This window comes from Myxocyprinus asiaticus, chromosome 48 (genome assembly GCF_019703515.2).
Source record: "Myxocyprinus asiaticus isolate MX2 ecotype Aquarium Trade chromosome 48, UBuf_Myxa_2, whole genome shotgun sequence".
NCBI lineage: Eukaryota > Metazoa > Chordata > Actinopteri > Cypriniformes > Catostomidae > Myxocyprinus > Myxocyprinus asiaticus.
Window position 1 is genome coordinate 29,395,028 of NC_059391.1, and position 16,291 is coordinate 29,411,318.

Below are 16,291 nucleotides of genomic sequence, written 5' to 3' on the forward strand. Positions count from 1 at the left end.
TCATTCATGATAAGTTATTAGCTTTAATTTACCTTGGAGGAAATGTAGGTGTCCTCAGTGATGTTATACATGTTCATTTGGGAATGACGACTTACACAGTTTAATCCATAGCATGCTCTTCTCAATAATTATTTAAGGATTGTTTTTAAAAACACTGCGTTTTGAATCGATTCGAAAACCGTGGAGACCCTTGACTGAAATGTTTCTCTCAAAGGTTGGTTACTTTGAGGAAACTAAACGATAAGATAGTTTTGATTTGTTTAACCTTTTTTGGTCACTACAAAATGTCAACAAAATATTTAATAGGGGGCATGAGTAGCTTAGTGAGTAAAGATGCTGACTACCACCCCTGGAGTTCACGAGTTTGTATCCAGGACTCCAACCAGGTCTTCTAAGCAACCAAATTGGCCCGGTTGCTAGGGAGGGTAGAGTCACATGGGGTAACCTCCTCGTGGTCACTATAATGTGGTTCTCACTCTCGGTGGGGTGTGTGGTGAGTTGTGTGTGGGTGCCGCAGAGAATAGCATGATGCCTCCACACGCACTAGGTCTCCGTGGTAACGCACTCAACAAGCCACGTGAAAAGATGTGCGGATTAACGATCTCAAACGCGGAGGCAACTGAGATTCGTCCTCCGCCACCCGGACTGAGGCGAGTCACTACGCCACCACGAGGACTTAGAGCGCATTGGGAATTGGGCATTCCAAATTGGGGAGAAAAATGGGAGAAAATCCAAAAATAAATAATTAAATATCTGTTAGGGCCATCAGTCAATAAAAAATGTTTATCGAGATAATTGCATGACGTGCAGATTAATTAATTTTCATATTTGCTGAGAACAGCCCCCAAATAAATGTGAATTCAATGTGAATAATGCGTAATTAAAATAATTATAAATATAAAATACTATATTCAAATATTCACAATTAAATATATTGTACGGTATTATTGTGGCAGTTAATAAAAATTAAAAAATTAAAAGTTTGGTTTGGTTTTATTTCCAAACCATTAAACAATCCTACAGTCAACAACAATTAATTTAGCAATTAATTTAATCAATCTGTTCTCAGAGGACGTGTTCCTACGGTCCATCTGTGCTATTTTAACTGTCGATTTATGCACGTATGTGTCCAATGGACGTTTTCGGAGCATCTCACTGGTTTTCATCGTCATAAACGCTGTGCAAGGTTAAACGTTGTTGAAACTGAAAATCACAAGATCGCTGCATTCTGTCGCGTGCTTCGCCCAGCTGTCAAGAACGCGTCCTGTGCGCGTCCCGCGTACTGCCCCCTGCTAACGTGGCTCATCAAAACATGTACTTCAAGGTTGAAATGCTCCGATGGTAGAAAAATATGCCCATTTGCGTTACGGAATTTACTTATGGGTCAGTGGGCAGGATTAATTTCGTTATTATGTATTTTATTTTTTTTTGCATGTTATTTTTATATTATTAATCGCACTAATGTGCTAAATTGACAGCCCTAATTTTAATATATAAATATTTAATGAGTAGGAGTGTCCAAACTTGACTGGCAGCCAATGACTGCTTACTAAGTTGTCGGTGTAAAGCACAAACAGCTTTCATTGTGTCAAATGTTTGTCTTCGTCACAGATGTGAGCAGCGTGAATTTAGACGACTACAACATCCACGTCATAGCGAGCGTTCTCAAACAGTGGCTGCGTGATCTCCCGAACCCCCTCATGACCTTTGAACTGTACGAGGAGTTCCTCAGGGCTATGGGTATGAACGTCTAACGTTATTCTAAAACTGCTCATTTGTTTCATGTCAGTGAATTCGAAATAAATGACATTTTTCTTTTGAAAAGATGAAATCAGATTATCTGTCATTTCTATGGATGCTGTTTTTTTTGTTTGTGCTGATTGTTGTAGGTCTACAGGATAACCGTGAGGTGGTCCAGGGTGTTTATTCAGTTATTGATCAGCTCAGCAGAACTCATCTGTGTACACTAGAGAGAATCATATTTCACCTGGTCAGGTGAGACATTTCAATCTCATAATGGTCTACATGGTTTTACCTAAAGCCTGTAACTTCTAAGACTGGGTAAAACTATAGATTTTGCTATTGGTTCTTAAATCCCAACATTGAGTCTATGACAGAGGTTCCCAAACTTCGAGCATTGCAGGGAAGTATCTGCGCAATTGTGCAGTCGGCTCAAGGTGCTCAAGGTGCCAGATCCTTCTCAGCATGTTGAGAGTAAAAGTTTGGGTTGACTCGCTTGTGTAATGTGTGTCCAAAGAAGATATCCACACAATCCATTTGTCATTGAATAATTGAACAATTGAAAAAGAAACATTTATTTCTAAATCACACATAGCAAGGATGAGGTAAAGCCGTTCGAGTCTCTCTCATTAACATGCGCTCATTTACAGAACTGCCGGTTTTCTTAAAGAGACAGTACCGGTTTTTAGCACGTGTTCAACAAATCAATGTAAATACTTGTAAATAGTAAAAATGATGTATGTAATCAATACACATGTAGCAAACGGTTAAATATGCAAAATAATATTATATTTACTGATGGAATACATGGATTTGTTCACCTTTAAAAAGCTAAAATGTGACCAAAATGGTGAAAAAAATAATAAAATATAATTAAAGTAAAATTAATATTTTCGCAATGCAACTAGTTATGTGACTGAAATGCCAATGCTAAAATACATGTTAAAATATTGCATTTGAATGGATTAAATTTGTAAAATTAAAACGATTAAAATGCAAGAATTTACTGATCTTGTATAAAAAATTTATCGAGGGGGGCCTGGGTAGCTCAGTGGTAAAATACGCTGGCTACCACCCCTGGAGTTCGCTAGTTCGCTAGTTTGAATCCAGGGCGTGCTGAGTGACTCCAGCCAGGTCTCCTAAGCAACCAAATTGGCCCAGTTGCTAGGGAGGGTAGAGTCACATGGGGTAACCTCCTCGTGGTCGCTATAATGTGATTTGTTCTCGGTGGGGCACATGGTGAGTTGAGTGTGGTTGCTGCGGTGGATGGTGTGAAGCCTCCACACGCGCTATGTCTCCGTGGCAACACGCTCAACAAGCCGTGTGATAAGATGCGTGGGTTGACTGTCTCAGACGCGGAGGCAACTGGGATTCGTCCTCCGCTACCCAGATTGGGAGAAAAAGGGGAAAAATCCCCCCCCCAAAAAAAAGTTATATTTATCGAAAGGCTATAACATTACAGCATTAAAATAAAAAAAAATGTTTAAAGCTGGTGACTCCAATAATTAATTACTCTTTTTCTGATTGTTTTTCAATTAAGTTCAATTTGACGTCTTTATTCAGAACACCATATTTCGTAATGTTTCATGTCTGTGTTTTGTTTGTTTTAGGATCTCGTTCCAGGAGGAGACCAACCGCATGTCTGCGAACGCACTGGCTATCGTGTTTGCACCCTGCATACTGCGCTGTCCCGACACCACTGACCCATTACAGAGCGTCCGGGACATCGGCAAGACCACTGCGTAAGAGAACACAAAATTGTAGATGTAATGGAATAAAAATAGTATGGGAAACTGTGTGCATTATGCAACATTATTATACATTTTTAATCCAAATGTCTCACTACTGGCAGTCCTTTCAAATAGTAAGTCAAGAAGGAAACGTATAAATCATGGCTGACATTACATCTGAGTCATTTATTGGAAATTAATAGTCTTTAAAAGGTCTGTAGTGGATATAAATCCTTCTAAATATGCTGTGCTCTCAAATATTTTGTCAGCTATAAATTGCACACAAAAATGTCTTCTGCGTGTATGGAATTAACATATATTTATATGGAATTTATATATATATATATATATATTTATATTTCGACCTTTATCATCTCAGTTGTGTGGAGCTGATTATCTGTGAGCAGATGAGGAAATATAAAGCTCGTCTGAAGGACATCAACACACTGGAGTTTGCCGAGAGTAAAGCCAAGAGTCGACTCACACACATCCGACGCTCGATGGTGAGTGATTCAACACATCAGAACCCCAAACTCGTACAGAATCTGCACCCTGATGCTGCCACGCCCTTCCTGTTTAGCCCCTCCCCTATTGTGACACTTGACTTTCCACGAATAGGGTACACATTGATGTCAGTTTTTAATGAATTTTAACAACAACAAAAAACAATGTGTAGCTAAATAATGTACAAAATGTAGTTGTGAACCATGCAATTCTGTTACCGCATTACTAAAAAAGGAAAATCTTTGACACCCAGGAAGTGACAACATTTGACCATTGCATGAAGACAAGTAAATAATCTCTTTCCATTTTCTTACTTTTTACAAAAGTTGTTGACTGTATTCTTCCATTCAACACTCTTAGAAGTTACTGTAAGAAAAAATGGCCAAACAATTGTGTGTGTGTGTATATATATATATATATATATATATATATATATATATATATATGAAATAATTCCTCAATTACAGAAAAAATATATATATCCCAACTATTTAATAATATTAATTAGATATTAATTTTGGTTAAATCACCAACCCTCTTACCCGCTCTCTTTATTGTATCTATTTTTTAAATTTGGTTATTATTATTATTATTATTATTATTATTGTGATGCTTATTTAAAGTATAGGCTATTACTAGAAATGAACAAAATCTATTTTAACCCGGTTTTAAACTCAGTTAAAATATTCATAATATTTTATTTTATTAATTATATTTTATTAATTATATATATGTTTATATGATATATTTTATATGATACATTTTATTTTTATATTATATATTTATTTTATATATAATATTAATATAATATTTAATTTAAGCTTTTATGATCAATATTTTCTGATCCATTGATTTTTTTTTTAAATTGTTACATTTAATTTGATACATTTTATTGAATTGTAATGCTTAATATTTATTACTAGAATATAACAAAATCACTGTGTTAAACTGTATACATCTGCATATTTTTTTATTCATTATTTTTATTTTATGAATTACTTTTTATATATATATATATATATATATATATATATATATATATATATATATATATATATAATGTTAACATAATATTTAATTTGAGCTTGACGTCAACATTTTCTGAAGGTTAAGCATCTCCTTTCTTCTTTGAAGCCCTGTCTTGTACTCTATTCTTGGAAAGTGCCACACGTTTTCACTTTTCCAAATTCCATCGTTCCACTAATCCTGTTGTCCTCCTTCACCCCTCTCCTCTCCCCCTCTTCCAGAAACCGGTACTAATCGCGGTTAGGTTTATTGGCATTACAAGAACTGCCACGCCGGTATGTATATCCACACCGAAATATCTGTGTGACGCTACGCCAAGTACGCGTCAGTCCGAGTGTCCGTGAACTAGCATCGTTAGCTGCCTTACTCGCTGTCCGTGGTTTGATGGCGTGTTTGACGTGCCTGTTGAAGACATTTGGGCCAATTATGAAGCACTGTCGTGTGATTGGTTGTGAGACATGGAGCGTACGGCCCAATTAAATGCTCTGTTGTCACGTCTGTTTGTCTTGTTTTAACTGTGCATGCATGATGCTGTTCGGTTACTAATATTTCCTCTTTGTTTTATTTCTCCTGGCTTTGCTTATCGCTACATTATTTCACAGCCAAACGCAGTTACAAAGGTCAAACTCAGTAACTGTGTGTGTTAGTGTGTGTTTGTCTTTAGGGAGTGTTACTTGTCTCACTGCTGTCTGTGTCCTGTATTTAAGGTGTGGTCACACTAGACTTAGCATTTCATTTACTTGTAATCATATGCAAGTGCACACTGGAGAGCAGATTTGCAAGCGTAAGCATAGAAGTTTTGTCTTTCTGTGATTTGTTGTAAATACATCATAAATAGAACATTTACAAAAAAGTCTAGCATGGCTGCACATTCACTTGTTGATCTTTTGCTCATTATGCTCACGTATCTGTCATTTTCTCCAGGGTAAGGGGCGTTTACGCAAGAGTGGTCGCCACACCCCCTCCCCGCCCATGAGCCCGCGGATGGCAGAGAGGGAGCAGCCAGGTGATGAGGGGTCAGAGCCTGGGCTGAGTGAACAGCAGCAAGCAGCCATGCAGCAGGAAGAAAGAGTTCTGACAGAGCAGATAGAAAACCTGCAGAAAGAGAAGTCAGTAAAATCCTTTGGGAGATTTAGAGCACTTTGTAATGTATTTTTCCTCTGTCTGGTTTTCATCCTGTTATCAGTCTGTCCTAAGGCCGATTTACGCTTCTGCGTCGAACCTACGATGTAGGCTTCGCGCAGTGACCAACGCAGTGGTTTGCATTTATAGTTCTGCTTTGGTGTGTCTTCGTCGTTCTGCGAGTACACAGCCAAAACGCTGCTGTATTGAGAGAACATTTATTTATTAAATTATTTTAGCATTAAAAACGAGTTAATAAGCCCTTCTGGCTGCACCTGGCGGCAGGCTTTCTAGGGCTGGGGAGGGGGACGAGGGGAGGGAAAACAAAACAAAAAAGAGGAGAGGGAAAGGGCAAGGTGGAGCGACAGTGAGAGAGAGAGAGGAGAGAGAGAGAAAAAAAACGTACTCGCCGGTTTCCCAGACACGCCGTCACCTGGTCCTCGATCACTCCTCCACCCTCTGGCGGACGACAACCGCTCCTCCCCGGGCGGACCGAAGCTAGTCCTCTGACCCCTGGTGGATGGAGCGCCCCTCTGTGTTTTGGCGGCTGGTAGGGAACTCCTCCGCCCCTTGCAGCGGCTTCACCGCTCCAGGCGGCCAGCAGCGAGCCCCTCCTCCCCTCGTGGATGGCAGCCGTTCCTCCATGTCCAGGCAGTCGGCAGCAACTACTCTGTCCCCCGGCGGATGGCCGCGGCTGCTCCTTTGGGTGGGTGACAGTGGCGAGGACTCCAAGACAGCGCATTTCTCCTCCTTCCCGGGTTTCGGCACCGATGTAACAAGGTTCAAATGGGAAAGGAGGAGGCGGGAACCGGCTGAACAGTCAAAATAATATTTAATAAGAACTTAAACAAAGAGACACAGAAAACAAACGCACACATGGCAGCTGCATGTGGCTCTCTCTCTCTCCCAAACTGCCACGTTCCGCTGCATTTATCCCTCTCCTCGGCTGATTAGCCCAACTGGGGACCAATCACAGGTCTGCGTTAATGCGTCACGTTGTAATGTTTTATGAGAGGTGCACGTCAGGCGTAACTGTGGTAGCTACACTCGGCCTACGCCGTAGGTTTGACGCAGAAGTATAAATTGGTCTTTAGCCTATATTCACACTGAAACCAGAGGCAAAATAAATGTCAGAGGAGGCAGTACTATATTGGACAGTTAAAACTGCTTGTCTTCTTTGCTGTCTGTGATTATACTGTTATATTGACTTTGCAATGTGTGTGTATGTAGGGAAGAGCTTACCTATGAGATGCTGGCTTTGGAGCCCAGAGCATCCGATGATGAAATGCTGGAGTCGGAAGCATCTATCGGAACAGCAGACAGCTCGGAAAACCTCATGGGAGTAGAAGGCACGGTATCCGATCAGTGGGGTAACAACACTTTATTTATTTTGCTTAAAGGCGGTTTTATATGGGACGTGATGGCCGGCAAGCTTTCACTGCCGTTTTCCATTCACACGAGAGGTTCACATGTTAATCTGAAGTTGAGGTTTCAGACACCTGTTGCAGAAGAGCAAATTAAAGTAGACGGTCCATGGCCCATATGCGTACACCGCACAGTCATCTATCTTCCAAACAAAGTTATGTATGTATACGTAGTGTATTTTCACCTGGTACACCGACAGGTCCACTCACAGCTTCCCATGAGTCTGTATCCCTATTCATGTCTCTATAAACGCTCAAAGAAACATTATATAGCTCAGAAAATTAAGGAATAGTGAGTGTATTCTTTTCCATGTTGTTTTTGACTACATGAAAGCTACATTTTGTTTGATTGGTTGTGAATAAATTCACCTCTGAGTGGTTCACGACAAAGCGGCAGGATTCTCGCGAAGCAGCTTGGAAAGCAGCGCCGCTTCAGCAGCCACCTTCGTTCCACTGCCTGCTGCCTCTCTCTTATTTTATTTTATTTATTGATTGATTTATTTTTTATTTTCTCCCCGTTTTCTCCCCAGTTTGGAATGCCCAATTCCCAATGCGCTCTAAGTCCTCGTGGTGGCGTAGTGATTTGCCTCAATCCGGGTGGTGGAGGACAAATCTGAGTTGCCTCCGCATCTGAGGCCGTCAATCCATGCATCTTATCACGTGGCTTGTTGAGCATGTTACCACGGAGACATAGCGCGTGTGGAGGCTCACGCTATTCTCCGCGGCATCCACGCACAACTCACCACGTGCCCCACCGAGAGTGAGAACCACATTATAGCGACCACGAGGAGGTTACGCTATGTGACTCTACCCTCCCTAGCAACCGGGCCAATTTGGTTGCTTAGGAGACCAGGTGTGGTAGTCAGCGTCTTTATTCGCTGAGCTACCCAGGCGCCCCCCGCCTCTCTCTAATTGAAAATGAATAAATGAACCCGTGGTTACCGCATACCATGTAAAACCGCCTTAATTGTTATTATGTAATGTTGAAGCATTCTCATGGTCTGGGGTCCTTGTTTCTCCATTTCAGAAAAAAGTCCCGGCGCGGTATCGTCTACACGTTGGCGGAAACCCGAGTCCAAAAGCAGGCGAGGTTTACGGCGACAGCCTGAATCTCTAGACTCGGCCGTGGCGTCACTCTCCTCCGTGACGTCCACTCCTCACTATCGGTTCCGTTCATCCTCGTCCAGTCCTCTCTTTTCCTCGGACTCTCCCGGAGGGGACCTGCACATTCTTCCCGACCAGGAGGACACAGAACCGGACACTCAGACCACCCGACGTGCCTCCAGCTCGGAGAAAACCCGTCCGCGGCCCAGAGGAAACCGCAGCTGCCCACCAAAGTCCCTCGAGCCAGGCGAAGCCGGCGGCCGCCGGAGAGAGCATGAATTTGGTTCCGCTCAGCCATTAGTGCTATACGGAAGTAATGAATTTATGGTTTGATGATGAGTGTGCCCCCTAGTGGCTGAAGCTGGTAGTGTGTGGTACTTTCAAGGTGGAAAGACGCCAAGAAACGTCAGAATACCGTTTGGAAAAGCGGAACAGAAAGACCGACGGCTTGGAAATCCGCCTCGACAGCCTTTAACTAGACAGAGATGCATGCCCTTCCAGCGAGCGAAAGAATTTAAGGGCTGAAAAATAAATAATAAAACGGGAAAGAGAAATGCTGGGTGTTACCGTGAACACCCTGATATCCACGACCTACTGACTGTAAAATGGACCTGCTGGACTGGTCCGTTTTTTTGCAACAAATTCTAAGGATAGTTTAGAACAGGGAATGAACCGTTTTTAACATGTAACGTCCACTTTCATGTTTACAGAACTGAGCCAATGAGAGGTCATGCGACTTCACTGACTGCATGCCGTATTGCTACCTTTTTGTTTTCACTCTGTTATTAGGAAAACCTTTGATAAAGTGCTAAATATGTAAAATATGATTATATTATTGATAAAGGTCAAAAGAATCATATAAATAGCTGAAATCTCTGTGCTGCTGTTTGACCTATGTGAATATAATGTATATTGAAAAGTGTGAATCTGGCGTCTCCAGAGCTGTCTGTATGTTTTTGTGGGGTTTTTTTATATGGGTGAATCTCATCATATCTAGGTCACATCTCAGCTTGAAGTCAATAGAAAAAAATATGAAATTACATGTAGTTAGAAATGCACCAAAATTTCAGCAGGACAAAAATGGCATAAAACAGAAATTGTTACTTTGAAATCCAGCAACAGAAACACTCACATGGAGATAAAGCATGTTGCACATTAAAGTCCACTTTAAATTGACTAGTAATGTATTATAATGTAATATCCAACCAGAATAAAAGAGATCCAGGTACACGTACAATGTAAAAATGTGCTTCATGTTCACTGAAGATTTTCACTGGAATTACTGTTCTATCAGGAAGACTTGCAGATTTGAGTGAAATTCAAGATGACATTTATTTGATGAATATAACACAGAAATGTCTCTCTTTGGCGTAAGCCCCGTCTGACGGTCCGAAGTTGTTGTACTCGGAACCGTCATATCCTGCCGGAGATAGGAGGCAGGGGTGAGGAGTCTACCCCCGTGCAGGACGGGACTCAACAGGTGGTGGTGGGGTGGTGGAGGTTGCCGTGTTAGCACACTGAAATGGCAATTTGACAGATTGTGAGCAGACTTATAAAGCAGTGGCTTACATGTGATTGGCTAAGAGTTACCTAGCTAATGGTGTGATGATGTACAGCTGCTAGTCTTCCCGCTAGAACTACGCTGCGCTTACATTTAATTTTGCTGCTGCAGCAGAGTAGTTAACAATAAAGGTTTTCTTAACAGGCTACACATTATATTTTTGCAATTATTTTCTGTCCACTGTATTTTACAAGTTATAGAAAGAGTGGTTTTGGTTCGTCGCTTATATTAACTTTTAGAATGTAATTATTCCAAACAAAGTCTAATTTAAATAATTTTAAATTAAAATAATTTTCATTTCGGTGCATCACTATATGTACACTGAGAACCCTAATAAGTTCATTGCACTCCTTTGATTGAGTAAACTCGTTCCCTTATTTCCATTGAGTAATGGGGTCTCAGTTAACTTGGTTTTCAAGTAGAGTGAACTTAGCTATTTAAGTTGAGTTAGCTACATGGAAGTAGACTTAACTCAGATTTGAATTGAAATATTGTTTCTACTGTTGTACATTTTAATTGAATTGATTCAATTTTAGATCAAACAACAGCACAGCTCAAATAAAGAAGATAACTGATTCTAGGTCAGTTATTAAGTCATTCTTTACAGAAATGCATATATGCACTTCAGCTTCACATGCACAAAGAGAACTGAGATAGTGTGACCAGGGTCCAACTTGACCAAAGAGACACAGATCGCCCTAATGGTGACATCACACCAAACAACTATTACAGCAAAGCATAAATAATACAACAAAAGAGCTCAAACATCTATGAATTCATAATAACAATTATTTAAATTCCCCTAACCAAGGAAACATAATTCAAGCAGCAAGGGATTGTGGGTATTCCCCGTAGCCTCAGTTTTGTACTCGGTAGTTTGAGTTATTAACACTTCAAATCTCAAGTCTATGGATACCCCAATTTGGAATGCCCAATTCCCAATGCGCTCTAAGTCCTTGTGGTGGCGTAGTGACTTGCCTCAATCCGGGTGGTGGAGGACGAATCTCAGTTGCCTCCGCGTATGAGACCGTCAATCCGCGCATCTTATCACGTGGTTTGTTGAGCGCGTTACCGTGGAGACATAGCGCGTGTGGAGGCTTCACGCTATTCTCCACGCCCCACTGAGAGTGAGAACCACATTATAGCGACCACGAGGTTACCCCATGTGACTCTACCCTCCCTAGCAACCGGGCCAATTTGGTTGCTTAGGAGACCTGGCTGGAGTCACTCAGCACGCCCTGGATTCAAACTAGCATACTAGCGAACTAGCGAACTCCAGGGGTGGTAACCAGCGTCTTTTACCACTGAGCTACCCAGGCCCCAAGGCTATGGATTTTTAAGAAAAATAAGTTCAGTGAACTTAAATATATATATTTTTAATTATTTATTTATTTTTGGCCATTTTTTTTATGTGATTCTCATTACTGTAGGACTTTATTACAGTTAAAAAAAAAAAAATACAATCTTTTGATTTTGGAGTGAAATATGACCTGGACTTTCGTGAGAGTCACGCATATGTTTTTGCTGTTTTTTTGTTTCCAGAAACACTTTTTTCTCTGCAAAAGAAATGCAAAAGGGACGAATAGTTTGACAGATGCATAACCTTTTTCAATTCTTCACTACTTTAATTCTGCCTTTTTTTTTTGTCCCAATCAGTGTTACGTGAACGTGCAACTAAATCAGGACTTGAAATATATTTTGATGTCATGACCATTTTTTTATGTAAATTGCTTTTTTTTTCTTTTCTTTTAGTATATTGTGTTTTATATATGCTTATATTTTATTGTGATTTCAAGTGTAAATATATATATTTAACTGTATTATTCCACTGTGCCATTTGGAGTCACGAACAAAGAAAAAAAAAAAGATTACTACTAAATTAAAAGAAAATGATCTATCTCAAACATTTATATACAGGGTTCCCTGCTTTGGATTTTTAACCTTTACACGCGTACAGTCATTAGAGAAGAATAATGGTTAACAATGCACATTTAAGCTATAACAAGGCCAATTCATAGAAAACAAGCATATATAACATAAAGAAAACTCAATATTAATTATAATGAATTGCTATGTATGTCCAGGGAATGTGTCTCCAGAAGCAGTTTACACTTTTTGATGTACTGTTACGGACATCAATGTCATGTTGTTTATCAGTCACAGCTTATTGAAAGATACCATCACCATGGTGCAATATAACGAGACATTAAGCTACGTTTATTATATTTGGGTACTATCCTAACCATAACTCTGCTACTGCTCAAAAACAGGAGGTAAGAATGAAACAGTAGTTTGTTGCATCCTGCATTCGTGAATGTAATCACTGTAGCATGCCATGCTATTGTTAAAGTATTTCTTTTACAGCCATTGTATTTAAGGTCATGTTTAAGGCCAGAAACATACATTACACAAGTACGCAAATGCTTGGCTAGCACGCAGTTCTGTTGTTCATACTTAATGTGCATTCTTGCATTACTGTGGCTGTAACAAACTTAAATACTCGAGGGAGATAGAGCCTGCTATACCCTTCCTTACCTTTACATTTATTTAAAAAAAGCACAAATGTGTGTTCCAGTGAGGCACTTACAATGGAAGTCAGTGGGGTCAATCTGAACGAAAATTAAATGAAATCAAAATGACGATTTAAACAGCTTTACAGCTCAAATAATACATGCATTTTAACAATTAATGTACAGTGCTGTGAAAAAGTATTTGCCCCCTTCCTGATTTCTTCTATTTTTGTGCATTCTTCAAACGAGATATAACATAAAACAGTGGCAACTTGAGTAAACACAAAATACAGTTTTCAAATATATATATATATAAATTTTTTATTTATTTTTTTATTGAAGCAAAAAAGTTATCCAACACCTATATCACCCATGTGAAAAACTAACTGCCCCCTTAAACTTAATAGCTGGTTGTGCCACCTTTAGCAGCAACAACTGCAACCAAAAGCTTCCGATAACTGGACATCCGTCTTTCACAACACTGTGGGGGAATTTTGGCCCACTCTTCTTTGCAGAACTGCTTTAGTTCAGCCACATTGGAGGGTTTTCGAGCATGAACTGCCCGTTTAAGGTCCTGCCACAGCATCTCAATCAGGTTCACTTCAGGACATTGACTAGGCCACTCCAAAACTTTAATTTAGCTTCTTTTGAGCCATTCAGAGGTGGACTTACTCCTATGCTTTGGATCATTGTCTTGCTGCATAATCCAGTTGCGCTTGAGCTTCAACTCACGAACTGTTGACCGGACGTTCCTTGGATGTTGTCCTTGGCTTTTTTGCTTGGCTGACTTCCTGGATGAGTCGTCGCTGTGCTCTTGGAGGAAGTTTGGAAGGTTGGCCACTTCTGGGAGGGTTCACTACTGTGCCACGTTTTCTCCATTTGGAGATAATGGCTCTCACTGTGGTTCTTTGGAGTCCCAGAGTCTTTGAAATAGCTTTGTAACCCTTCCCAGATTGATGTATTTCAATCACCTTCTTCCTCATCATTTATGGAGTTTCTTTCGACCTTGGCATAGTGTGCTACAGGGCGAGACCTCTTAGCCAACTTCACACTGCTGAAAAAGTTCTCAAAAGTGTTGATTTTGTTGAACAGGGCTGGCAGTAATCAGGTCTGAGTGTGTCTAGTCCAGCTGAACCCCATTATGAATGCAGTTTCATAGATTTGGGGATTTAGTGACTATATCCTTTTTCACACAGGCCCAGTTGGTATTGGATAACTTTTTTTGCTTCAATAAATAACATTTGTTTTATGTTAGATTTAGTTTGAATTTTTGTAACAATTTACTTTGAGATATACACAAAAACAAAAGAAATCTATAGCACTATAAGTGCTTTTATAAAATTATAAGCGTCACATTTCTGCCTTTAAACCCTCCAAAAATGGACCCCATTGACTTCCATTGTAAGTGTCTTACTGAACACAGATTTGTGCTTTTTTAAAGAAAAGGAGGAACGATTGAAAACAATGTTTTTTTGTTTTTTTTTGTTTTTTTTGTGGTAATCATTTTTATGACACATGCTGTCGATTGAGCTCAACTTGTATTGAACTTGCCTTATAATGCAAGGACGCATGAAATTGGATCTTGCGTTGCTAGAAGCGCTTGCGTTCTCGTACTTGCGCACAGGATGTTTCGTGTCTAAGAGTGGATGTTTAAAAAAGGACATTTTAAAAGTTGAATGATACTGCTCTGTTTTGATGGACTGAGATGGTCTGTAAAAACAAATTTGTGGTTTTGCATTTTCTGTGTGTTTGCGCTCAGTTGTAAACGGTGCAATTTGTGTATTTTTATTTATTTGTTTTTGGTGAAAATCAATGTGTAAGGATGTAAAATGCAAAATAAGTATAACCATTGTATTATTAAAAGATTCATAAAAGAAAATGAACCTGTCCCATGTTTTTGTTACTCTGTACACACGTCAAGTTTTTGCCTAATGTGGTTCATTTTTAAATAGTAAATGTGATTAAGTCTCTTCAATGTTTAAACAACCTTAAAAATTGAGTGTTAGAGAAAGATGTTTTTCTCTTAGTGTTTCTGTATGGCCTGCAATTATTTAGTTATAAGTATGAACACAATTTAATTATTAATTTTTATAATGTCTAACTGCCTAAAGTGTAAATGTTATTCCCTGAAAATCTTGAAATCTGCGCTGGCTCTCCTCTCCTTCCTGAGAAACGGTGATATACAACTGAATGAACTGTTGTTTTGAGTCCGATCTTTGCAACACTCTCACGGCGAAATCATCAGGATTCGTATGACTTTTCTAAATTTGGCTAATTCGTATGATATCGTGCGACTTTCACTACAGCCAATGACGTCGCTGCACATCGTTTCCATCTAATACTTGCTTCTGTCACACACAACAGCTTCCTATCATGTTTACACACTCTACTAATCGGTTAAATTTAGATAAGGGGTTTGGGTACGGGCATAATATTAATAAGCATGTCCTTAACGCCTCGTGTGCAGAACTCCGCATTACACATCCGGGATTTTGCATGTGACGAAGTCTCACTCGTGCGAGACCATACGAAATTGCCAACTCGTAAATTATGACTTTTCATGAGATCGGGGATCTTTTTAATGAATCGGTTGATCCAGCCGCGTTCATGAATCTAACTGCAACCTATACATTGTGCGAATTTTCCAGGATTTACGGCAACATGGTTAAGGCCGGACGTACACGGTGCGATTTTCGGCTGTCGCGCAAGCTCCTGACCGATTCTTTTCCCAATGTGCAAAAATTGCGTGACAATCGTTGGTGCTTGTGTGGTCGCGGCTCGATCATGTGAGAGGAATTACAAGCGGAGCCGAGCGGCATAAAAGGAGTTTACGACCTTCCGATCATTTTTAAGCATGCTGAAAAAATTAAGGCGCTGTCGGCTTGAATCCGTGAGGTGTGTGTGGTTGAACGAGCCAATTTGGCCAATCAGGAGAAGGAGTTTCAACTCACACGATCTATGAAAACTGAGTGTTCATGAAGCTTTTACACGTTTGGAGAAAATCGTGTTAAAACTGTGAAGGAATCTACAGAAAGGCTGTTCTCTGCTCTTCAAATAAATTATTTGCCATACTGGTTGCACTAGAAAACAATCTTAATCACTCTGACGGACAGAGTTGTAAAATGTCCGTCATGGTCTATTTTTTTCCCGTCAAACTTCTATTCATTTCAGCTCTAGCGCTACATTTAGGGGTATGTAGCATCTGTTGTAATTGTAAATATACAGTAGTGGACATGTGCATGTTCCCTGTCAATCAACCGCTGCACTAAAACAAGATTTTTAAACTCGGCTATGCACGGCTTTAAATCGCATTCACATGGACAAGACCGCACGGATCTGATATCAACATGCAAGCAGCAGCAACAGATGAGCAGCAAGCAAATCTGAATCTGAATAATAACAGGGAGTGCACTAAAAGTCATGTTTGCACTAAGAGTAAATCCAAGTATAACCATCAGAAACGGTTCGCAAATTTTGCACACTTTCTTTAATCTTGTACATTTTGTGTAACCAATGGTGTAGATTTGGCTTGAACATTGGTGGGGGGGGGGGTTGCAGCGTGAAGCATTT

At 40.0% G+C, this 16,291-nt stretch overlaps 1 protein-coding gene across 4 annotated transcripts in view; it reads left to right on the forward strand.

Annotated features, from left to right (window-relative positions):
- Positions 1-14,600, forward strand: part of LOC127437096 (unconventional myosin-IXAb-like) — a 90,371-nt gene extending 75,771 nt beyond the window's left edge. For 3 of the 4 annotated variants that reach the window (XM_051691757.1, XM_051691760.1, XM_051691759.1), the window contains 8 exons: positions 1,612-1,740; positions 1,890-1,995; positions 3,351-3,482; positions 3,850-3,973; positions 5,222-5,275; positions 5,925-6,109; positions 7,353-7,492; positions 8,574-14,600. In XM_051691757.1, coding sequence (XP_051547717.1) covers positions 1,612-1,740; positions 1,890-1,995; positions 3,351-3,482; positions 3,850-3,973; positions 5,222-5,275; positions 5,925-6,109; positions 7,353-7,492; positions 8,574-8,983 — 1,280 coding nt within the window. In that variant the 3' untranslated portion in view covers positions 8,984-14,600. The remainder of the gene's footprint in view (positions 1-1,611; positions 1,741-1,889; positions 1,996-3,350; positions 3,483-3,849; positions 3,974-5,221; positions 5,276-5,924; positions 6,110-7,352; positions 7,493-8,573) is intronic. The other variant, XM_051691758.1, reaches the window with a different exon arrangement.
- Positions 14,601-16,291: the final 1,691 nt, after the last annotated feature.